Genomic DNA, 26,298 nt, shown 5'->3' on the forward strand with positions numbered 1-26,298 from the left:
CCATGGCAGGGGGAAGATTAGCCCTCCCCTTACTGAGATGTCATGGTGTACTCCTGGCTGTCATATGCCAACTAAATATGACGGGGGACTGCCCATGTAAGCTGTGTCCACCCAGAGTACACGCGTCTATATGTATGTTGTGCGGAGATAATAGGTAAATCTGTGCAGATTAGCCCCCCACATTTTCCGGAGGTTGATCATTCATTTTCATTATGAATTTTAAAAAAGTCCAGGTGAGCGCACACCCACTGTGCGGATCGTCTAATTTCTCACAGCATTCTAGCTGAACTGCAAGATAGACTGTGAGGAATAACTTATGTGTTTCCCAGTTGAGGTGGATTCATCAATAACCTAATTACCCACGGATGATCAGAGATTTACAATTATCGCTTAAAGGCAGCAAACAAATTTTCATGGAGACAAATTCTACGAGGGTTCGTCAGACCTACAGATATGGGTTGTATCAGTCACTTTTACTCCCTAAAAATAGGCAAATACTCCCAAAAAAGAAAAATGGGCAGTAAAGATACTCTCAACAAAAAAATAGCAAACAGACAAATATGAGCCTGTCAAGCTGCTTTGCCCCACGCAGCTCAATATAGATTTGGACCAGTAGTACATGTATGCCACAGGAAGAAACTACTGTTATTACTGCCTGATGTCACACAGTAAACATTTCTTTTAATGTGCATGAATAACTAGGTGAAAAGAAATATGTATTGCAAAAAACACTTCTGTTTTTACAGTTGCAACATATTTTAACTCACTGATCAAATACTCCGATTTGGAATGGGACTGATTTTTGTACTCTGTAAAAAACTATTGTACCCATACCTTTTTAAACTATAGGGAGTAATAATTCTCTACCTTTTTATACCTCAAGCGCATTCCATATGCAGTACAGAAGCAACACTCGCTTTCATTGCACACATCTCAGAAAGCAATTTATAAAGCAGCAACATGTAGTTTAGTGCACATGCTCAGACTAAGTTTATGTGGGGCACCGAAGTGAGAACAGACTCGCACATGGGACGAGCAGTTTTAAAGCATCCGTTCGCTATACTGTGCCTTCATTTCTCGTGTCTCCTTATTGGGTATTACTTGCTAACCTATGTAAAGCAGGTGAATCTAAGCAGATTCACAAGTCTATGGAATTTTTTTTATTTTCCTAGTAATGGTCTTTCTGTAGCTAGTATCTGTTTAGAATCGCATGCACCCAGCCCTCCTCCCTGCTTGACGCAGCAAAAACAATCCGAGTATATCGATGCATGAGGGGTCATGGGTAGGTGTGCACATACTGTAGGGATAGTTTAACAGCAAGCCCGTCTGTGCCCCTTTTCGAAACACACCAACCACTAGATGGCAGCCTATGCAAAGCATGCGATTCCACGCAGATACAAACCACAGAGACGGTATCTGGGCTAGTAATGTTTGTCTTGTAGATTGAAAAATAACTCAAGTCAAGGCTCCGGTTTCTTTTGAAAGCGATGAAATCTTGATAACCAAGGCAGCTGACACAAGACTAATACAATTCTCATTACCAAAAAAGGCGTGAGACTGTATTTAAAACCACTTTTGTAATCTTTTGTTGTGCGTAAATAGCACATCTTTGTCTATTTGCTTCCATGAAGGATATATTTTTTGGGTTTTCACTATTCTTGTTACAGCTTTATTTCTTTAACCCTCTGCAGGTTTTCTACTTGATTTAGATGCCACGCCATTTGGAGAGCAGACCCCCATATCTGCTGCAGGAGACATCTGGGGGGACTTTGCCAATGCTTCAGAGTGAGCACACAGTTCCTTCTTTACCATTAAGTAGCTATTGTCACATTGCAGGGGCTCTAACTTGCTTTTCCAGCATGGGTTCATGATTGCCTTCTATGCGGGGGTTAGAGAGGGTTAATATACTGTCTTGGTGTGCATGCATTCGTAGCCCTTTTGTTTTGTGCATTTCCAAGGGCATAATGCTCATCTATGGTCCTGATTCGGGTTGCAAGTTGGAGACAAATGAGTGAAGAGCATATTGGGATTGTCCTGCTTCCATCCCACTCACTCTTGGTTTGAATATGCCTCCCTAATGAGCGTTCTGTATGATGTCTGTGGGTCTTTTTTCCACCTCTGTATTGGCGTATCAAACACTCTGGGCTGCACTGTCCTACTATTGGATCAGTGCTAGCTTAAAGGTTCTGCTTTGGTCTGTGCTTGCTTGATTCACCCTTTTCTGTGCTGACCAGATTACTTCCTATTCAGTTGATCGTGCATTTCTTTGGCTTCCGCCTTCACTCAGTCCCACAATCTGTTATGCCCTATGGTCGAAGTGTACGAAAAGAAGTAGTGGAACTATGTTCCCTGCTAGCCTGCACCCCTCCCCACAAACCCCATCACCACACCGCCTCCCACACACAATATACACCCCCAAACACATGCACCTACTGTTTAAGGGAACTTCAGTGCAGCGCACTGAAAGTGCAAGTTTCAACGGCTTCCTACACTGTTATTTTAAAACGAAACCGTTCCGGAACGGTTTCTTTTGAAAATAGAAGTATAGGAGTAGTAAAACTTAATTTAAAAAAAGTAGAGGAGCACCGTTCCCGCTCCCTTCGACCGCTGGTATGCCTATCAGGGCTATTGGAACTCTGGATTTATTTCCTGAAAAAAGTCCAGATTTGCTGCTCCTGGCCAGCGCCACCTCCCCTGGGCATCTTTGTTTCGTCCTAGGTCCATTCCGGACCGCTTCCACACACTCATCTGAATGCTATTCATTGTCTTGGGCTCCTTAGCTGAGCCTCAGATCTTTACCATGACGTGCTGCCTCTGCTCAGTTGCCACCATTGAAATTTACTGCCAAGCGGCACTAATTTCCATAGTGGCATCAGTGGCATCTTTGTGGGTGGGGCTGGGGGTGGGGGTAGTGTCTGCTTACATGCTTGTTTGTAGACTAACTTTTGACAGGTCCCTTTTAAAAAGTCCCCTTGGTACCCTGGTTAGTTTTCTGGGCTGTTGGTGGTTATAATGCGGGGTTCCGTGAGCTGTACAGGTGGCAAAGACCCACTGCCTGCATTTAAGAGGCCCTTATTGGTGCACGTTACCACCTAGCACAGCCTGCCACGTTCTAGCCTAGTTGAATGCCTTGTGGATCTGCAGCGCAACCACCTTAAGATTCACTACCTGGGCATCCCATTTGTGTGCTGAACTCTGTGTTTGAATGCTAGTGGTTATTGGCTAGAAGGTATGTTGCCTTCCTTTTTGTTCCATCAATGTTGTACTCATTGACTGCTTTACAAACCCATTTTCTGTTACTTGCCTAAGACTCTCTCCTTCTCTCCTTTCTATAGTCCTCATTTGTTTGCTAAATATGCTCTGCTAATGTTAATTATCTTGTGGCATCTACATGATTAATAGTTATCATTTTGAAAGTGGTAACTTTGCTCAACTTATTTGGATCTATGTCAGCCTTTTTTCCTGTGACTGTGGACTGTCTCCATAACTTCTGTACCCCACGCCCTCCTCACCAGGCCCCTCTCCCTCTACCCACATGTATACATATCTGTATGCAAGTATTTGGTCGTCTCGACCAAATGGAGTTGACCAAACCTGCAACTTTCACATTTGTCTGTTAACCACTGTACACTCCCTTCACTGTTGGTGTTTCACAACATTACTGTTTCTCCCTTTTCCTGCATCTGTGTTGAGCATGCTATGCTAATAGTGGCTCCGCACTATTCTGCCCTTTCTCTGTTCTTACATGAATGTGCCTGTTATGTATGTACAATGGTTTTGTTTTCTATTTGAAAGTTAAGACCATTTTACCATTGTTATACAACTCATAGTATATCTGCTGTGAGAGAATGTGTAGAGACCATTGTATGCTGTTACAAAAGGGTAAAGACAAAATCAGGTTTGGTCCCATCCTAAAAGGGACAGTCCAGCCTGAACTACTAGGTCACATCCCTTCTGCACAAAACCACCAGTAACCCCAGACATATTTTGGCCTCATTGGGTGTCTATAGTGAGTTGTAGCCTGTACATTGACATACTACTATGTGGGCAGGGACGAAATATTTATGTACACTCCATGGTTGACTTTCTAGGAGACGTTTTTATTTTATGTTACTTGGTTTTTTATGACACGCTTAATACAGGAGTTCGGTTTCTAAGCGTGTATCCGGGATTCGAACCTTTGTTGCTCTGCATGGTATTGCTTCCAAGACCAGCACGTTGCCCCTGTGCTATCCTTGAGTTTGTGAGCAGACACTTGTTGATTCTCTCATCTCAGATGCTATTTTTGTTTTTCTTAGGGCGGCACCAGGACATACTCCAGCCAGCACAGGGTGGGTGCAGTTCTAGATCGGATTCCAGTTCTCTTTTAAAGAAGGGCTACTCTGGCTGAAGATGGAGTTTCGTCTTATTCACTGTGGACCAAAGGGAGGAAGAGAGACTTATTCAGCACCCACAAAGAGAATGCGTCTTATGCCGACAGGACGCCACACTTCCATACCTAACCATTCTTTTAACTTTTGCGGGCATTGAAGCAAACCTTTTGCGGGCATTGAAGCAATTTTGTTTTCCTTTTTTTTTTTTTTTTTTTGGGTTGGAGCACAAAAACCCACATTGTAATGCCAGGTTATGGTTTAACTTCTCACGATGCCACCTCATTTCAGCAAGTGCCAGATTGTTTCTCCTGCTCAGTTGTGATCCCTGCAGCCCATGGAGAAAATGGGCTGCTAGAGGCATGGAGTAAGGTTGCGAAGCAAACTCCTTAATCTTGCTATCTGACAGCCACTGCATGTGCCCTTAGTGGTAGAGCTTATTTTGGATTTTGCAGAGTAAAGGGGTGGTAACATGGCAGTGAGGATCGGGAACCTTACAAAAATAGAGCATTGTCTGAGGCACTCCCATGCAGTGGCATTTATTAGGAAAAACCCTTGCAATGTTGTATTTTAAATTGTTTTTAGAGCAGTGGAATAAATAGTACAATTTATAGTATAGGAGTTCTGTATTATGAGGGTGGCTGGAGCGATCTCCAATGCTTTGTGGCAGGACTGTTCTACCCTGTCAGCTGCAAGTCTCCCATTGCTTGAGCTAGGTGCATCTCATGATGCTACTCTGTCAGAGGAGGTGTTGCAGTGATTGGGAGGGGAGACTGGAGGGGCAGTGGATGGGGTGCTTCTGTCAATGTCTTTCAAGGAATTGAGTAAGAAAAAGCATTGCTACAATGAACTCCAAGGATAGCCGTTGATGGATCTCCTGTTACTTGCCACATCAGCAAAAAGTGAAATAGGGCCTGACCTTTGTTTGTAGAGGGTCCCTAGAGAAAGTGGTAAACTACCTGGTAGAACTGTACTACATGGCCACACACGCACAGCCCACAATCTCTCTAAACCATTATCCTGCCAATTAAACACTTTCCTGATGACAATCCCTACTCTTATCTAGGGGATGGGAGGTGGTATAGGAGGATTTCAATGCAAAGCATTTACATGCTGAAGTTCAGCTTGCCTATCTGGGTATTGTTTTCATTTGTGTAGAGTGCTAAATCAAGCTGTAAAATTTTGATCAATGGGGCCTGTTTGGGAAGGGTGTGTAAACGGAATCGACACTGCTGTTTATTCTTGCAACTTTTCGAATTGACTACTTTTTTTTTTTAAGAGAAGTAGCAAACCAATTCTATGCAATATCAAGAATGAGTTAGTGACTCCTGACAGGAGCAGAAATATTTGGGGTATTTTTGGGGTTGATTCTTGGATGGAATTGCTCTGGCAGTCGGGTGAAAAGAGGTTAGCTTTGTTGATTTGTGTGTGCATAAAAGTGTAAAATCTGCATTGCTTTTGGGGGGTTGGAACAGCTCCTTGGATGTATGTGCACAGTAGTTACAAGGACAGGATATGATGTGGCCCAACTTAAGATTGGGTTGAAAGGCCAGGTCCTGCACAAGTCGAGGCTAGTTTATGGCCTTCTTGCTACTTTCGATTCAATAAAGGTGTAATCTTGTGAAAGAGTCACAGCCCCCTGTTGAAGGTAGGGACATTAGGGTAATTGAAGGTTGTTTAATCCACCTGGGTGACAATTAGCAGTTCCCCATGAATGGAGATGGTCTGCTAGTCTGGCAATTTGTGGTGTGTTGAATTCCCTCTCGTAGCTAACTGGAATGGCCCTCTTCCATGAGAGAAGGCCTTGTCCAGTAACTGCAGATTCGATTGTCCAACACTGCTAAAGTGAAGGTTGTGCAGTAGATTGCACTTCACTACATAATACCTGCATGTTCTTAGAAGTTTGTATCCGAGGCTTGTTTGCCCACTTTCTAGAAGGAGAAAACCTGGGCTGCACCGTGGTGTGGGATGAGCAAACATGGGTTCCCATTGTTCAGTCTGTGCTTGCATCTAGTATCAACAGCTACTCTTGCATGTGTGAACAGTGACAACTAACTAGGTCTTCCCAAAGAAAGGACGTTTGAAGAGCATCAGTAGCTTTGGTAAGCACCATTTTTACAGAGCAACCCATTGAAGCTTCTAATGCTTTGGACAGTTCCATGGTATTTATTGCTCCAAAGAGAAACCTGGTCCAGAAGAGCAAACTGGACATTAGCTTTAGTGCTTAAATAGATTATATACTTGTATTGTGTTTTTTCGGGTTCTTCCAAAAATTCTACTTTTTTAGTGTCTATAATTTAGTGATTGGAACTTGAATTTGCCTGCACCTTTTTGAAGCTGGGGTATCTGAGTGGTCCTTTTGTACTATTTGTCGTGCTTTAAATCCTTCACACTAAAATGTCATTTGTCTGAAGGTGTATGGTTTCCTTTCTCATTTGGACACCTAACAATTGGAGCCTGAAGCCACTGGTGGAATTAAAGTAAAACCCCCCAAGTGTCCCTTCTTAGTCTTCTTCATAGAATAAGAATAGAATGGCATCTGGGAATCTTTTCAGCTAGAAATGGCTATGGTTCCGTTTTATGTCCCATGAGTGTTACTCTGATGCAGAAATACAAGGAATTTGTTGCACAGGCTTGCAACAAATCTAAGTGACAACCTTGGAGATTGTAGGTATTTGGGTTAATGGGCTCTTTGTGGCCTTCCTCCACTGCTGTCTTTTTGTTTACACTGCACTTTGAATTTTCTTACATCTTCCGCCCTCCCCTATCTCTTCACCAAAGTGCCTTAAACATAGGTTGACTTGTTGACTCCACACCCCAGGGCACCAATTTGTAGTTTTGCACTTTGCTTTCACAAAGCATAGGTAACCAGTGCTCATACCTTATTTGTTCAATTTAAGTTAACTAATACTACACCTCCTAGTGTTCATTTGGTTTTAAAATAAGCCCAGCACTGGAAAGATATGTTCCCTGTGAACTGGGGCCATCTTGTCAGCCTACTTGAAGTGGAAAGTCGGGTCTTCCTTGTGACAATCCATTTAGTGATATGCATTTAGAGTGGTCGGGTGTCTTGCAGTATTTTGCAATACAATGTTGACGTTTGTACTTTTGAAGTAATGTTCTATTTATAAGATAAAGGCAAAAATATGCACAAATTACTCAATCTCGCTCGACTTGAAGACGCCAGCATTTGCGGTTTTTGCTTTCAGACCATCTTGGCTCCAGGATCCTCACTCCTCACACTTGATTCAGAAGAAGCAATCCCTTATGTTTTTCAAGCTTCGATATTGACCTTTAAAGTCACTTGCTCTTTGGCATATCTCATGAAATGAAGTCCTGGATAACTGAACGTGTAGAGTCGCACTTTAGCGATTTACCTTTTCAATGTTATAGATTTGTGAAGTGTTTAGTCTTCTGGGAGCTGTCACTTTACATGTCTGATCCAATGTTTGATCCTAATAATGTAGAAGCTTTTGGCCATCTGTGGCATCTTAGATGGATTTTGGTTTTATTTTAAAAAATGTTACGTGACTGGAGAATATCTTTGTTGCTGACATTCAGTTTTCTACTCAATTGGGTTCTAATTGTACTAGTTTTCCGATTTGTGGTCCTAGTATGGAGTTTGCACTGTTTAAATTGCTCTTTTTTTCTCATCGCTTTTTAGTGTTCAGTGTGACATCCTAAATATAAGATTTTTTTTCTCCAGTTTCTGATTTGCAAAATGCCTGGAAATTATTGTATTGCGCTCGGTTGACCTTTCCTACCCTTCGACAGGCAAAACATTGGTAATGTGTTACTGTCAATTCCACTAGATGAAGAGTACATTACCCAACTTTCTTATTTATAAAAAAAAAGTTTTATTGTTAAAAGCATAAGGGACTACAAAGGTCTGTTTTTTAAAAGAAGTAACCTACTTTTACAAAAAGGTCTAGTTAGTAGGATATATATTAAATAGGTTTGCATTCCTTTTATTGCATTTTTCTTTCATTGCGTTGCAGAATTATTGATGAACCAAAGGTTTGAAGTTGGCCTCCAGTCACATTCCAGTTCCTCAAGATTCTTCCAAAGCTAACTGACTTTTTCGTGTATTTTCTGAGGTTTTACAATGACCTACATAGATGGCTGTCTTGTGAGCTGATAGTCTTCTAATGTGGGGTTCATTTTCTTAGATGATTGAGTTACCTTGGTTTCCTCTCCTATTCTTGGGGGAGGAGGGGCTCTTGAAATCGCTCTTTGCAGATTACTTTCACCCTGTACATTTTGTTACGTGATTGATGTCTGTGCTCGAACATATTATGGAGGTCCCAATTATTTCCAATGGATTTGTTTACCCAAAATGTCCCATCTCAAAGGGGTACACGGATAACCAGTTTGTATATAGTGCTTTACCCTAAGCGCTTTGCAGAAGGCATCTTAGTAGGTATTTAACTAACCGAGCGATCTTACTTGTTACAGTCCTGTCTTTCATTAAACTACCCAGTAAACCAAATCTTTGAGCTTGAAAATACCAATTCTTTACACATAGCTGTCTAAGTTAACTTGCCTGGTTTTTGTCCACTTGCCATCCTGGTCATCCTTAATTTACTTTGTGCATGAATATAAATGGTATATATTATGCCCAGTCAGAATTCACTTCACAAGTGGAGAATAGTTTTTTTTAACGTGTATTAGGTGCTACATCACCTATATCATCTGTATTCTTCCTTTTGTGTTTGTCGGTCATCTTTGCCTCTGGAAAGAGTCCTTATTTTTTTGTCTTTTTTTTCAAATGAATTTTCTTTAAATTTCTTGATCCATGTATTACAACTATGCCATTTGAAAACCTATGTAAAAAAATACACATCAAACACATGTGGGCTAGATCATAAATTACTAGAAAATACAAAAAGAAAGACAGCACTGCTGCCATGCTTGATAAAATTCAGCAGAGTCCCTAGAAATTAGACACTGCATATCTAGGAGCTTCTTAATGACAGTGATGGCTGCGTATGCCTCCTGCCACCCAATGGCCAGCAATCCCATTCATCAAGATAGATCGATGATGCAAAATACATCAATAAACAGACCAAAGTGGGTATGATTTGTTGTGTGTTTTTTGTGCTTTTTAATGTACAAATCTTCTCAGCCCATTCACTCTAGTTTTAATTTTGAAATACTAACCCATGCAAAAAAAGCATTCCTTGCACATATTTAACTTTTACTGTTGTGAACAGTTACTGTGATTTGCATGTTGTCTATTGTTGAGCTGGTCAACCTTTCATACAGAGGTTAGTAATTGGGCCCCCATCTCTGCTTCTTCCCTCTAATTGATTAATTTTATGGCGCCTATGTTTCTCGGTAGGATTTTCACAGTCCCAATTGTTCTTAATTTTTTATTCTACAAGCTCTTCTGTTTTTTTTGGGCAGTATGAAGAAGAATCGAGTGAAAACTCAGCTCTTTATTGCCTAAACAACTGATGCAATGAGCCAGGTAATTAGTGTTGCTGCTAAATTTCCATATAGTAAATACCCATCGATTCATTACACAAGGTTGCCGCAGCACTTTTGGGCAGTGGTCTATAGCTGAAATAATAAATGCAGGGATATGGGTCCCATTCCGCACCTTTGACAAATGTTTACTGCCTGAAATAAAGGTTGAGCAGGCTTACATGTGTCTGTCTATTCTCAAAGTTTTTAGGTGGATGTTCAATTTTAAAAGATGCTCTTCATATGTTGGTTCTTACAATTGGTAGATGCTCTGTTTCGAAGCAGCATATTAATCTAATATAGATTCTAAGAAGGGCCTTTCAGCAGTACTCCTTACACAACCTGTGTGATCTTCTCAACAACATGAAAAATGAAGGAAATGAAATGGCACACTAAAGAATTGAAGAATATACACAAGTCAAGCTTATTTGGATCTATTGTACACAGCGTGTGGCTCTCAAAATGGTTGTTTGAGAACTAGTGTGACAGGAATTAACTTTACCGTAACCAAATGCACAGTGAAGATGCATGCACTGAAAACTTGGTAATTTAAAAGCTCTGTGTGCTGCTTTTAACTATGCATAATGTTTTGCAAAAAGTTTTTTTTCCTTTCAAAATGCTTTTCTTCTACACTAATTATTTTGTACGAAGTGGAGGGTCTAGTTTGGAAAATGTCCTTGGAGAAAAACTAGTGTTCGTCTAGAACAGTGGTATTGAAACTTTGTCATAGCATGCCCCCCTCCATTTACCCCTAGGTTCTTTAAAAAAGGATTAAGGTGACTACATTTATAGAAAATATAAGCAGTAGAAAATCTGCTCATATTTTAATATTAATCCCTTTTTAAAGAGTCTGGCCCCCTTCTGCCTGCCCCTCGACACACTTTGGGGCCAGCACCCTTAGTTTGAAAACTACTGGTCTAGAAGGTACTGCAACTGTGTACAGTTAACTATTGTTTGGGTGAGCAGGTGGCTTTCGCTACTGCAACATTCAAAACGTGCCCCATTGATTTGGCAAAGGGGGATTGTCCTTTATCCAGCGGATAAAAATGGGTTTACATGAGAAAAAGGAAGATCAGTGTATTAAAGCTGCAGCAGTACTACTACAGTGAACAGAATATTTCTTCCAGGATGAATTTATGTTCGATTACACCTGAGTGTCCTGCACATTCGATTTTGCTCCCGAGACTTGCTTTTCAGAGGAATGTATGCAGCACACCTTTTACTCTTCATGGGTTGGTCTTTCAATGTTGCCGCCTCGGCTCTTTCCAGTGTTTGTGCATGGTTGATGGGCCATTCCTCGAAAGGACATAACTACAGGTTTGTGAAGTGTCTACATCTGCAGAAGCAAGAGAGACTTAAGTGTGGGATCTTTTAGGACCTAAAATGAACTTTTGAATAAATCATAATTCTAAAAAAATAAATGTGAGGATGTGTTTTCACCAGCAATTCCTTTTATTGTGACTTAAGTGAATCGGAGATAGTGGGATCTTTCCCCTTGCCTCCAAAAAGAAGCAATGATGGCCGCATAAACTGCATGTATACTATGACAGGAACATGTTGACACTCTGAATCGATTATAAAGCCCTTTTCTGTTTGGTTGCAAATGGTCTGTATGCGAGGGAAAAGCACAGCTGCTTTTGTTGTGGCGTATATGCATTGTAAAAATGTTCCTAAAGTAGTTGTACATATGCTCAGTTTCTTACATACTGCTTATTACTGGGGATTAGCCAGTTTAAAAGTGCTTTGCATTTTTGGCCGGAAAAGCCAGGTTCGGCACATGGGTATAAAGTGAGTTGCCCACGACCACATCATTTGGTATATAGGGAAAACTGGAATTCAAGCTGTGGTCTCTTTGCACGCATTCAGCAATGGATTAATTAAATTGCATCTCCTGGAGTACCCAACGAGGCTCGAAGTCTCACTTATCCCATCAGAGTTGTGTCTGCATCAAAGAAGTATCCTTTGCTTAACTACATTTCACTTTGCTACAACATGTTTGGAGCTCAAATGGTACCTAAGATATCCATTGTGTAAAAATGTACGGTGCTGTTCCATTAAGGTATCATAAGCACCCTTGGCATTTTGAGTGACCGGTCAGGATGCAGGGAATACAGGTATTATCTGCAGAGACACTGCTGTGTTCCCTGCTTTCTCCAGCATGGGGTCTGGCATGGATTCACATGCTTATGAATATTCCCCATCGTCAGGCTGGGAATCCTCGGTAAAGAAAAAATAAGTTTTAGTTTCTGAACTGTCCTCCTAATAATAACCAATCACTGGTCTCTGGATCATACTGCCCTCTACCTAAGCCCCTCCTATGGCAGCCATTTTCAGATTTTTACCGCGTGTTGGGAGTCCTCGTGCTATAGCTCTCAAACTTTTACTGTGTTTTTTCGAAGAGTTTACTCTTATATTTTTGGTCAATCGAGCCTCAAGCTCCACCGATTCTACTTCTGATCAACAGGGACCCGTTTGGGAATTTTTCTATGCCCCTTAAGGGTGAATTTTCATCCTGTTTTCACTTCTTGGAGGATTCCGGAAAATCTTTAAGGCCTACCCCGCGTGGACATGGCGCAGGACAAAGGAAACACAACGCCTGTTGGATGCAAGCTGTTCAGGAGATGCCCTGGATGCGGATTACAGAATGTCTTCAAGGAAGATGAGCACTCTCGGTGCCTCTACTGCCTTCACGACGACAAATCGCACGTGGAGAAGGACTGTGCGTTTTCTCTGAGGAGAAAGATGGGGGGGCACGGTAGCCATAACGGACACAGATGCCACCTCTGAAGATGAGCTGGCTGGTGTTGCAAAGATCCTGGCCAAGAGGTTCGAGGAAGTCCGGTCCTACGGGAGGGATCCCGACGAGTTGGACGTAGAAAGCAATGGTGGAGCCGACGAGGAGCCACGGGCTGTGGAGGAGACGGAGGACCCCACTCCCCAGCCGTCGCTACCGGTGACTATGCCACAGGACAACTCGGGAGCAATCTTGATGGCTATCCAGACCCTGTGTACGGAGATAAGGACAAAGTTGCCCTTACCCCCAACGGGAAGCCCACCGAGCAAGCGGAGGCGAATTCGTCTGATTTATCCTGCCTCCTGCAGGATCTACCCTGAGTCAGTGATAACAAGGAGCAGGAACCAGGCTGACCCAGGTATGTAGAAAAAGAAACGCGCTTTTATTCTCTTGGTTACAGGTTCAGTTCATAGTATAGGAGAGAGATCATTAGTAGCTTCTTCCCTGGTTCCCTGCCCAGCTCCAAGTCTCTAACCGTCTCCCTTGGAAACCCCAGGTGCCCCAACACTCCAAGCTCCCCTAGCATTCCAACACAGCTCTTACACTGACTCAGACCTCATTCATACTTATGCAGGATACAACACCATCCTCCCCTTCCTTTCCAGCCTTCACCTCCACCGAGGGATGAGACGGGAACGGAGACGGCGGCGACGGGGACGGATGATGGTGGTGATGACGGGATGGATCTCCCATCACCCCCTGCCTGGGCCTCCCCTCCCGACAAAATTGGCTCCTTTCACGCCATGATTGCCAGGGCATCGGAGCTTTTCCAGCTTTGTCCCAAACAGAAGGAGGGTTTCCTCTACCAATGGCGGGAGGCCAAGAGGAAGACCGTCCTCTCAGTACCGTTACTGGACGACATCTGGGACAAAGGACTGTCGCTGCTCAAGAACCTTGTCCATGGCTCCTGTGAAGAGGGACCGGTATGAGAAGTAGTACCGGGTCCCAGATTCCAGCCTGATGTGCCTTAGAGCTCAGCCATCCCCGGATTCAGTGTTCTCCGCAGCGACCAAGAAGAAATCGGCAGGGACGACGGGGTCAACTTCCACTTCCCCACCGGACGACGAGGGGAAGAAGCTGGATGCCATGGGACGACGAGTCATCTTGTCAGCAGCGACGACCATCAAAGCGGCCAACGCCCTCGCGATTGTGGCGCGCTACGACAGGGAGCTGTGGTTCAAGATCGCTCCTCTCCTGGATTTCCTGCCAGATGACAAGAGTGCGGAGGCCCTTGAAATCCTACAGGAAGGCGAGGTGGTGTCGGATCACGGTGGCCACGGACATCGCTGTCACCGGGTTTCGACAGATGGGCAACTGCATTTGCCTTCACTGACGCGGTTGGTTCAAGGCCACCGATTTCCGTCAGGACATTCAGACCAGGGTACTAGACATGCCCTTCGACGGGAACAACCTGTTCGGCAAGGCAGTGGACGAGTCACTGCAGGCCATCAAGGCGAACACCGAGACGGCCCGGGCCTTGGGTTCTCTACATCGACGGCCGCCCTTTCGGACCCCCGGAGGCAAGTCTCAAGATGCCTCCAAAGGATTTGGGGGCCGTTCCTCGTCGTTCCGCCAAGCGGCCTGCTCATCATCGCAGGAGGCCTACAGAGGCCGCAGCAAGGCAGGAGGACGTCGTCGCTAAGGAGGCCAAGGCCTCGGTGAAGCAAGATTGAACCGGCCGTGACATCGGGCCCCCACCCAAGCACCCCGGTGGGAGGCCGGCTGGCGAAATTTATCAGCGCGTGGGAGTCCATCTCCACCGACCGTTGGGTGCTGGATGCGCTGGCCCACGGGCACACTCTGGAATTCCAAAGAAAGTGTCCCCGTCTACCACCCGTGGCCAGGAAGGAAAACCACGTGCCACAGCTACTTCTGCAGGTACGAGCAATGCTGAAAATAGAACACGCCCCGAAAAGACTCCGGAGTATACTCGGAGTATACTCGGCGGCTGGCGACCCATCTGGACCTTCGTCGGCTAAACAAGTACATCAAGTCCCAGAAATTCCGGATGGTCACCCTTCAGCACGTGCTGGGACAGCTGGAGGAGGGCAACTTCCTATCGTCGCTGGACTTGGAGGATGCCTACTTCCACATCCCCATACTCAAAGGACATTGAAAGTTCCTACGATTCGTGGTCCAAGGGCAACACTACCAGTTCAAGGCCCTGCCCTTCGGACTGAAGTCGGCGCCCAAGGTCTTCAAGTGCCTGGCAGGGGATCCACATTTACCCCTACCTGGACGATTGACTCATCCGAGCAAAGTCAAGGGAACTCGCCATCGATCACACAGCAAAGACCATCCATCTGCTCACGGATTTGGGATTCTCGATCAACTTCGCGAAATCCCACTTGGTATCATCGCAAGACACCTTGTTCCTGGGAGCCAAACTCGACACAGTGGCGTGATTGGCTTCACCGCCGGAGGAAAGGACAAAGGCCATCCTGGGCAAGCTACAATGGCTGTTGACAATGGACATGGCCAGGGTGAGGTCCATCAAGTCCCTACTCAGCATGATGTCGTCATGCATCTACCTCGTGCGCCTATGCAGGTTGCGGATGCGCCATTGCAGGAGTTCCTCGACGCCCGTTGGATGCAAGCAGCAGGCAGTTTCGAAGACAAGATCTCCCTCAGCGAGGTGTTCCGCTAAGCAATCCGGTGGTGGGGCAACCGCACGCATTTAGCGGCGGGTATGGACTTCCAAACCCCGACCCATCAGGAGACGGTGACGACGGATGCCTCCCTGGAAGGATGGGGATCGCACACCGCTGATCTCCACGCAAGTGGCCTTTGACTCCCGGAGGTAAAGTCACTACACATCAACGTCCTGGAGCTCCGAGCCGTGTTCTCGGCCCTCACGTAGTTTCTCCCGTCCCTCAAGGGCAAGGTGGTGAGGGTCTTTACCGACAACACCACCACGATGTTCTACATCTGGAAGCAAGGGGGCACCAGGTCCTCAGCCCTATCCAAGGAAGCGCAGGATCTGTGGGTTGCCATGGGGATGTTCCTGGTACCCTTCCACCTGGCAGGAGCAAAGAACACTGTTGCCGACTCGCTCAGCAGGGAGCTGCGCTCGTGCCACGAGGGGAAACTCCGGCAGGATCAAGTGGATCTGCTATTCCGACGATGGGGCAATCCCCAGATAGATCTATTCACGATGAACACCAAGTGCTGGAGGTTTGCCAGCAGGTTTCCCCAGCCGGGGAGCATGGGGGATGCATTCTCCTTCCCCTGGGACGGCCTGTTCCTGTATGCATTCCCATCTCGCCAGGGAAGGAGGCGCCATCCTACATCACGACCCGGGGTCAGTGAACCTGCAGGCCTGGCTCCTGCAGCACTAGAGTTCGGAGGGTACGATATCCCGGCGGACTGCAAGGAGGTGCTTGCAAAGGCCAGGGTGTCCTCGACTCTTAAGTGCTACGGGCATAAATGGAAGAGGTTCTCTGTCTGGTGCCGTGCACAGAAGATCAACCCTCGACGAATTACTGCCCCTCAAGTGCTGCCGTACTTGCTGTTGCTGGCCAAGGCGGGGCTGGCACATGCCTCCATCAAGATCCATCTGGCGGCTATCTCCCGCTACAGCAGAACTCCGGGGTGGTCATCGCTGTGGTCTCACCACCTATTGAAGGAGTTCATGAAAGGACTGTTCCGCTTGTTCCCGCTGGTGAAGGCCCCGGCGTGGGAGCTCAACGTGGTGCTGACCAGACTCATGGGCCCGTCATTCGAGCCTCTGCATTCGGCACTGTTGAAATTCCTATTGGGGAAAACAGTGTTTCTTGTGGCCATCACCTCCGCACGATGAGTGGGAGAGATCCAGGCCCTCTCCTGTAAACCTCCATACCTGACATTCCACGAGACAAGGGTAGTGCTGAGGACGCACCCCTCCTTCATGCCCAAGGTGCCGTCAGACTTCCATCTCAACAAGCCCTCTGTGTTACCTATTTTCTTCCCGTCGCCTTGCCTTTGTCGCCGGTTGAGAGGACTTTCCACTCGCTGGATGCGGCTAGAGCACTGAAGTTCTACGTGGACCACACAGAGTTTTCGGAAGACATCACAGCTGTTTGTGAATTTTGGACCTGTGAACCAGGGGAAGGCCCTCTCTAAGGCTTCCATTTCCAGATGGCTCTCTGGCTGCATCATGCACTGTCACTGGTTGGCAAACCGACCATTGCCCGGCTGTCCGAGCCCATTCGACCAGAGCGATCGCTGCTACCACGGCATTCCTGTCTGGTGTGCCCCTGCTGGACATATTCAGGGCTGCTACGTGGAGGTCGACAAACACCTTCACGAGTTTCTACTGCTTCGACCGGGATTCCACGGAGGAGTCCAGAGTCGGCAAGGCAGTGCTGCGCAACCTGTTCACTTGAAGGTGAGCCTGGTGAGGAGGTATGATATGTTAATGTTGAATGATTGAAATGCTTCATGTTGAGCCTTGCCACCTCTCGTGGTTGTGCATGTGTGTACTGCCATGTATTCTTGTATTCATGAGCATGTGAATCCGTGCCAGACCCCATGCTGGAGAAGGAACAAGTTACCTACCTGTAACTGTTGTTCTCCAGCATGGGTCTGGCATGGATTCACATGCGAACCCTCCCTCCAACCCCTCTGCGGCTCTTCTCTTGGTCCTACTGCCACTTTACGTGCTACCAAATCTGAAGTTGGATGCCAGAGATGGGGTTTAAGAAGAGGGCAGTCATTGGCTGGGGGCAGTATGACCCAGAGACCAGTGATTGGTTATTAGTAGAAGGACAGTTCAGAAACTAAACTGAAACTGATTTTTTTCTTTACCAAGGATTCCCAGCCCGGCGACAGGGAATATTCATGAACATGTGAATCGATGCCAGACCCATGCTGGAGAACAACAGTTACAGGTAAGTAACTTGTTCCTTCTAATTGGCATCCAATTTCCCTGCTCTCACTTGTGCCTGTTCTGCTTTCCCCCTGCTGCTATGTCTTCTCCTCCCGACCACCCTTTCTATGTTCCACCTGCTCCCTTGTCCCCTTCCCCACCTGGCCCTATCCACCCTTGTCCCTCTCTTCTAAACCTGCTTCCTGCCTGCCTCTGCTTGCGATGCTGGCTGCCTCATTGTGCAGGCCATTATAGTTCATTTTGTGTTGGCAGCTGAAGCTGCCTGCCTTCCCTTGCACGCCTGCCTGCTTTTTCTTTGTTTTGGAGGTATCCCATGGTCACTCTTTACCCGAACTGCGAGTGACACTGGCCTGGGAAAGGGGGAAGGGGAGTCGACACACTCTGTACCTCGTAGTATTCCATTATGTCGACGTCCAGCAAAATGCTCAATTTGCAATTTGCTCCCTGAGGAACAGAGGAAATGAGGCTTCCTCTACCAGCACAGGGAAGCAGGCAGGAAAAACGTTCTCTTCGTGTGCTCGATGGTCTGAATGAAGAACCCTTTTATGGGTCCTTGTCCGAAAAAGAAATTCAGGGATCCAGATAGCACCCCAAAATGTTTGTAAACAGAGTCCCGATACTGTAGTTTCTGCGGCTATTTTCCAATGCACGATAACTGTTTACTCCTTCCTTACCTACATGCCTATGAGCAGTGACACTTTTCAAATGCTATATTAAATTTAGCATTCTATGTTCCAGAAACGCTTGTTACAAATATATATAAATGTATTCATGGTATTTAAACCTAGTCGGATAAAACCAAGAGACGGTATTTGTACACATAACGATGTCTTAATTACGAAATTCATTCTTATCGACATTAGCATATACATACATTACATATCCAAAAAATGTTGTGTCCTAGGGTTAGTAAATTGTGTGGTTTGGTCATTTATAACGCATCTTTTTAAATACAGTTCTTCTTCTATTCCTGTTTTAACATATTTGATTTAGATTTTTTAAAAAAAACGAGTGAAAGAACCAGTGTCCACGTGCTGTACACGGGACACCTGAATGTCAGACAATCTTATTTGTTTCTGCATCTATTCACAAACGCTCAGTCAGCCCTTCTGCTCTGTGTGCTCTACCACCTGATCAGGAAGGGAGACAACTAGATGCTTTCGGAAAGTGCGTTGTATCTATGAGGACCACTACCAGTAAGGCCGGTAACTCCTTCCATCCCGCTATGGCAGAAAACTGTGGTACAAGCTGGGTCCCCTTCTAGATTTCTTGTTGAATGACGAGAGGGAGGAGGCTTTTAAGCTTCTTTCTGAAGGTGAGGCTGCTTCCGACCATGCCGTCTCTGTGGTGGGACACAGTGCTGACACTGGTTTTTGACAGATGGGGAATGCTGTGCTTCTGTGTTGTCAAGGATGGCTTAAAGGCTAGCAACTTCCGTCCAGAAGTGCAAGCAATGATTGTCGGCATGCTTTTTAATGGCGTGGATCTCTTTGGAAAGAAAGTCTGATACCCTCTTGGCCATCAAAAGGGACACTTGCACTGCTCGGGATTTGGGTACCCTACAGCATTGGTGGCAGTGCTTTAATTCCAGGAAAGCTGGGTTTTCCAGAACAGCTAGAGACTACAGACCTTATCAATCTACTACATAGATATCTAGCGACAGCTATAGAGCAAAATCTAAATCTTACATGTGCAACCAGCAGCACCATGGCTCCTCCCAGGCGAGAGGTCAAGCCAGTAAACCTGCCTGACCAGACTGCAAGCCCGCCCCTCCACTTTCACATGCCAGTGGAAGGGCATCTTTCCAGTTTCCTCAATGAATTGTCAAACATCACCACAGACAAATGGCCGATATCCTTGTTCCGACGGACACAACCTAGAATTTCTGCTGCAGCTGCCCAACATTCTACCAACCACACAGGTGGAAAAACATCTTTTCAATGCTTCAGCGCTCTTCTCCAAGGGTGCGATAGAACACGTTCCTGGTGCCCAGAGGAGCAGAAAGAATTGGGCACTTGGAAACCAATTCGAGACATGAATCTACTAAATACATTCACCTGATCCCAGACTTTCAGGATGGCCCCACTTCAACACATCCTCGGGCAACTTCAACAGGGGGATTTCTTGTCTTCACTGGACATGAAAGACGTGTACTTCCACGAACCTGCCCATCATCGCCACAGTAAGTTCCTTTGCTTGAGAGTGGCAAGTCTGCACTATCAGTTCAAGGCCTTACCCTTCTGCCTCAAGAACTTTCACAAAGCCTGGACCAAGCAGCAGCTCACCATCATCAAATCCATGTGTACCTGTATCTCGATGTCGGATTGATCAGAGCTCCTTACTGTCCTTAGGCCATACGTCACAGCAAGACTATCAGCTGTTTATACTTGCTAGGATTCTCCAATCATTACTGACAGTTCTGCAAACGCTATCCGTGGGAGCTGAGCCCTTTTCTATGAGTATAAGGAGGTGAGGCCGCTACCCAATTGTCTGGTGCCAATAGGCAGCATGACCTCATATGGAGGGATTTCCCTCCTGGAGATGAGGATGCTCACCTGGGAAAAGCCTCCCAATAACCCCATCACAGGACCTCCTACCCTCATGGTCACCTTTTTCTCCCACCTTTTAATAGTGGTACCATGTTTTATTGTAAAGCGATGACTGTGACAAATGTAGATCATATTGGGATGAAGAAGAACATGAGAAGCTATATGCAAAACCAGCCAAGTACTGCATTGAGGTGGCTCACTGGAGACATGAAGAGTGCCAAAGAGATGATCGTGTTGACATTACGCAAGTGCGGAGTCAACAATATAAAGTAAGAATGGATTACAGAGCTCTCATCGTGGAAGCCAGCAGCACGCAAGCCCTGCCCTGGAGATTCAAACCGGGAGGACTAGACATGGAGAAGCTGTTCCTCCAGGTGGAGGCCACAAAGAACTGGACGCTGATACAATGTCCCAGGAGCTGGCTGGGAGCTGACTGGCCAGAAGGAAGAAACATTAGAGGTGGTGGCGTGACAACAGAAAGGTGAACCGTGAGGTCGGGAAACGGTGCTGAGACCACCAGATGGAGCCTGCCATGAACTGTGCAGGTGTTGGAAATCAGAGGAAGGAACCCACGACCCCAAGAAGGAGCTGTGTCCCAACAGAGAACAAGGTAGCGGGAACGGCGAGAAGACAAACCAAGAAGCCAGAGTATATCGGGAGTGTCGTCTCCCTCATCACAGTGGTGACAACCCGAACCATACCATTGAGCCATATGTATCGGGAGTTATCCCCCTTAGTCACAGTGGTAAACTGAACCATACCATTGAGCCAGAGTGCATCAAGAGTTCTCTCTCTCATTGCAGTGGTCAGCCAAATACCACTGCTCAAGCAGAGTGCATCAGGAATCATCCCCTTTGTCGCGATGGTCAGCCCAATACCACTGAGCAAGCAGGCTGTGTCAGGAGTCATAGCCCTCATTGCAGAGGTCTACTCAATACTGCTGCCCAAGTAAAATGGAACAGGAGCTTTCACCCGCATCAGAGTGGTAAATGGAAGCCAAGTAAGACTGAGTTGTTCTACCTCTACCTCCTGGAAGGAGTTGGAGACTTAGCCAAGTTTTCTGCAACAGTGCTTAAAGACCACTGTGGAGAACTTTTATAGAAGGACCAGCACAAGGGAGTCCTTCCCCTGGTGCTTTGTGATGGAACATTGAAGGAGCTATTTCTACTATAGGACGGAAGCAAGAAACCAGGAGAAGGGAGTCATTCTCATGGTGAAGTAAACACAAACTTCACTTTAGATAAAAACTTATGTTTATTGTGTTAGATTATTTGGTTTCTGATGGATAACAGAACGTTTAATTACAGATATTCTGAAAACTCACCAAAGTTTTCCTAGGTTTAGGCAGGGCAATCCCCTTCGAAGTAGGGAGAAATAGGTTTCTTTATTGATTTAATAAAAGTTTGTAGCCCACAAGAATCACTGTTCCTGGTCAGTCTCCTTCTTCTACACCCTCACAGAACACAACTGGACAGTTTCTTGCACAGTTACCCTGTTGGCTGACTGATCAAAGCCACCCTTGCAAAGACCAACCTGCTCTCTCAGAAAATAGTGGTCATTCCGCACTTTGAATCTCTTCTCGGGATGATGTCATCCTGCATCCCCCTGATAAAACACTGCTGGTTTCGGATGAGGCTTCTTCAGGAGTTATTGAACGCTAGAGGAAGCCGATCTGAGGCAACTGAAATAAGTTGTCAGTCACATGTCCCTTCCACAATGCCCTGCGCTGGTGGTCTGTGCCCACCAATCTCAGCCAGGGTGCACCCTTCGAGACACCAACCCATCCGATCATGACCAACATACCACTGAAGAGCTGGGGGGACCACACTGGCAGATACCATGCCAGAGGCCTGTGGTCCCAAGATGAAAATTTTTTACACATTAATGTCCTCGAGCTAAGGATGGTGTTCAGGGCACTAATGTCCTTTCTCCTCCATTTCCAGGGGAAGATGGTTTGGTGTTCATGAACACAACCACCATGTTTTACATACAGAAAGCAGTTGGCACCTGATCACCCATTCGTTCAGTGTCCCTCTGGATATAGGCCCTGACACAAGGATATTCTTGTCCCCCCTTTATCGGCCGGGCATCCACAGTTTGGTTGAGGACTCCTTTCTGCCACGAGTGGGAACATGACTAGCTTTTGCACATCGATCATACTGGGATGTTACAGAGATAGACCTCCAGGCAAAATGCAGTTCATTTGTCAGCGGATTCCCCCAAGAGGGAAGACTGAGAGACTCTCATGTTTCTGTGTCCTCAATCATACAAGTTTTCAGATGAGAGCGGTGCAAAGTGATACTGGTGGCTACAGCCTGACTGAGACAATCCTGGTTCTTGAAACTCCTCTGCCTCCCATCTGCACCTCCTATTGGTCTGCCTTCAGTCTTGAATCTCCTCTCCAGGGTCAAGGGTACAGTCCTGCACCACGACCGAGCCTCTCACAACCTGGCTCCTGCTTACCTAGAATTCTGATACGCCCCCATGCAACAGGATTGCAGGGACATTCTTGATTGCTCGCCTTCCACGGTCTCTTCCTGTCATCACAAATGGAAACGTTTCACGATTTGGTGTGCTGCCAATCTTGTTGCTCCTTTTCGATTCCTGCCTCAAGATGTTTTAGCAAACCTTCTGTTGACCCGCAGTGAGCTTGCTCATTCCTCTGTTAAAGTTCATCTGGCTGTGATTTTCAGGTTTACTTGCGCATCTTCACACCTTCATTGTGGTCTCATTGCTTTATTAAGGAGCTCTTGAGGGGGGTCTCTTCAGGGCATTCCCGCCTTCCGCCAGGCATTGGTCCCTGCATGGGAGTTGAACGTTGTTCTTTCCAAACTAATGGGTCCTCCCTTTGAGCCCTTGCACAATGTGAGCATCAAATTCCTTTCCTGGAAGACTGCTTTCTTGATCATCATCACCTCTGCCAGGAGTGTGGGGGAGATCCAAGCTTTATCCTGCAAGCCACACTACCTGTGTTCCACAAAGCCAAGATCATGTTACCGACAAATCCCACTTTCATGGCCAAAGTGCCTTTGTCATTCCATCTTAATGAGCCTTTGGTCCTGCCTGACACTCCTACTCTGGCGTAACGCTCGCTGCTTTCCTGAATGGTCATGTGGTCATTCCTGAAAGATCATGTGGGCTTTAAAGTATTTTGTTGCCTGTACCAAACAGTACCGCAAGTCATCTCAATTATTTGTGACTTTTCGCACTATGGCTGTGGGCACTGGGCTGTCTTGTCTTCTATCTCTCAATGGCTGTCTGCTTGCATCTGCCACTGCATCGCGAACAGGAAGGATCCTGGTCGGCCTAGCGCACTATCAGCAAGGTTTTGTTCTTCCACTACTGCTGTCCTCTCTGGTCTTCCACTGTTGGATAACTGCAGGGCGGCTACATGGAGTCTGTCCACACCTTCACATAGTTTTTCTGCATCAACCGGGATTCCAGAGGGTCGGACAAACAGTGCTGCTTTGCAATGAAACCGTTTGCATAGTGTGAGCTTTTTCCTGAAAATTAGACTTTCCTGCACCTATTTGCCATAGTATGTGTATACTGCTTGGTTCTCTGTTCAATGAGTTAGTGAATCCATGAAAGATCCAATGCTGGAGAAGCAGTAAGTTACTTCCCTGTAACTCCTGTTTTCTAGCATTGGTATCTTTCATAGATCCACATGCAACCCTCCTGCCTATCCTTCATGTGGCTCTTCTTGGTACTTTCATGTGCGTTATGCTAATCTGAAGATGGACTCCAAGGGTGGAGCTAAGGGAGACTGCCTATTGGTTATGGGGCAAGATGACTGTAAGAGAACACTAAAGTGACTAGTCATTGAAATTAAAACTGCTTTAATGTTACCGAGTATTCCCAGCTTTACGGGCATTAGTCAAACAGCATGAGAAACCAATGCTTTAGAACAGGGATTACAGGTAAGTAATGTATTCCTTATATTAAACTGCCCACTTTTCTGTGACACTAAATTAATTCACTTTAATGTTTTGGCATATATGCTCAGAGTACCTGAACTTGCTCGAACAAAGCAGTGTGTAATGTAACAAATGAAAACTAAATCACACTTCCTGTGCGTGTGCCTTTGTGCTGCCCAGGCACAAAAATATTGCATTTGAGTTTAAGCTTAAAATGTTATAATTATGGTGATAACAGGGGCTCAAAGAAAGTCTAGAGACCAAAGAGATGGATGTTCTTCCTCTTCTATGTAAGGTGAGTTAGTGACTAAGAGGCTTAGAGGTTACTCTAATGATGTGACAAGTGACATGTTCTATTGGGGGTGTTCCATTCCTAAACATACATTTAAAAAGCCAACCTTGTATTAACCCCTCCCCCGCCCCACTCTCTTGAGATCCAACACAGACAACCTTTCTATTCACTGAGATGGTTGCAACTCGGGAGGATCTACAACTTCGTTTTAGCTTATAGACGTGAAACGTGGGGAATATCCATTTGCATGTCAATCTTGTCCTGTTCACAAGGTTAGCACTTCATCAAAATACTAAGCAGTTATCTGCTGAACAGAGTACCACCACCATCCCCAGACATGTGTTTCTTCCTTCCTGGGCGTTATCAGTGAATTGAAACAGTGTCTCTAAGCACAGAGAGCAAGTGGTCCATTTTTTTGTCCTCAGTAGAGGAGCTCCCACAATTTTGCATTTAAAAAAAGCTTTGTATCAATTAACTTTGTTTCAGACTTTTTTTTTTAACTTTATTTTAAATCAAGGCAGGATGGCAAATACACATCACGACATATTACAAGCAATGCTTTTTCAGGATTTTTGATCCCCAGTCCTCATTCCCCCCCAGCAGGCTTCCTCCCTCCCACCTCCCTCCAGCCTTCCACCCCTCAGGTTTGGAGGTGGAATTTTCCCTCCTGGGTTATCCACTTCGCCCCTTAGCGTCTGTGTCTTCCTCAGGGTTCTTTTGGTGTTTCAGGATCCATCGGGCCCTGGTTTTGAGACCTTTTTAATGGATTTACTATCCCCTTGTGTTCACAAGATGTCAGTGAATGTTGGCTTGTGACAAGGTATGTTTTCTTTTTTTTAAAACTAAAAACAGGACTTTTCAAGTGCCAAACTGTGTTTCAAATGCCCGTTTGCCACTTCAGAAGAGTACCTGTCTGGAAACTTAATGGGTTTCCTAGGATCAAAGAAATTGTTGTGTGTGTGAAATATTTCTACCTCATGCAATAAACAAACCCACGACTGTGACCACAGGACCCCCTTGCCGAAGTGTATCTAAAGCACAGCATGATATACACAGATGTTTTAGAGATGTATCCTCAGTCATACAATAGCAGCACAGACGAGTTCCCCTTGGTTCCTTCCCCTTATACCCAAGACCTCCTTTGTTGGGAGAAGATTTCATTTATTCTCTAGATTCATTTCATTTTAGTCTCTAAGAATGATGACGGTACGTTAAAATGTTTGATTGTCCAAGAACAATGGTAATTAAAACAGCTGTACTCCAGTAGCTCCGCCCTCAATTTAATCCATACAAATCTGTACAGCTTCATTTTTACATCCGCATAGTTTAAATATTGTAATTTTAAACACCCCAAAACTGGGGGGAGGTTTAGTCCTTGACTTTTCCCAGCACAACATCATGTCACTTATATAGTAATTTAAAAAGGAAAGGTGCAAGCACACACCCCTGGTGCAAACCATGGTTTGTGTCAATCCAGACCCAGGACGACCTGTAAGAATCTAATCTTATTTTTATTTTGATCCCTATATGGAGAGCTTCAAGCATGTCAATTAATGGGTGAGGACAGCCGCCCTCTGAGGTCTGCCCTGTTGTCCTGATCGAATGCCTTAGAGATGTCCAGAAAAGCAAGTAACACCAGCCTCCTTTGCCTGTTTCGACAGCAGGGTTAGCACAAAGCCATTTAGTGACAACCCTACTCCTTTCTTAAAACCTGACTTGACTGTCATGACCCTTGCCCTTGGCCATCACTGGCAAGTCAGCCTTCCAGTTAGGGCCAGGTCAAAGGCCTTAAAACCTCATCCAAAACTCTCTTTGAGTCAGTCAGGCTCATGACCATCATGAAGACCAACATTAGAATGGGACTATTTACTTGGGACTATTTAACTTGGAGGGGGGTTAAAGGGGGGGGGGGGGGGTTCAGCCAACATGGAGGCACACGCATAGCTCAGTTACAAGGAACTGAGATATGCGGTCTAGTCTTTTGGGTGTGGCAGGACTGGGACCATTTTACCTGGACTACTTTACATGAGACTATTTAAACCG

At 45.6% G+C, this 26,298-nt stretch overlaps 1 protein-coding gene across 1 annotated transcript in view; it reads left to right on the top strand.

The window, feature by feature from the left end:
* Window positions 1-4,983, top strand: part of NECAP2 (NECAP endocytosis associated 2) — a 325,616-nt gene extending 320,633 nt beyond the window's left edge. Inside the window, exons 7-8 of the mRNA XM_069611115.1 lie at window positions 1,692-1,785; window positions 4,299-4,983. Of these exons, the coding sequence (XP_069467216.1) occupies window positions 1,692-1,785; window positions 4,299-4,347 (143 nt within the window). The 3' untranslated portion in view covers window positions 4,348-4,983. The remainder of the gene's footprint in view (window positions 1-1,691; window positions 1,786-4,298) is intronic.
* The last annotated feature ends 21,315 nt before the right edge of the window (window positions 4,984-26,298 follow it).

Source organism: Ambystoma mexicanum, chromosome 8 (assembly GCF_040938575.1).
Source record: "Ambystoma mexicanum isolate Mex_15411 chromosome 8, UKY_AmexF1_1, whole genome shotgun sequence".
Taxonomy (NCBI): Eukaryota; Metazoa; Chordata; class Amphibia; order Caudata; family Ambystomatidae; genus Ambystoma; species Ambystoma mexicanum.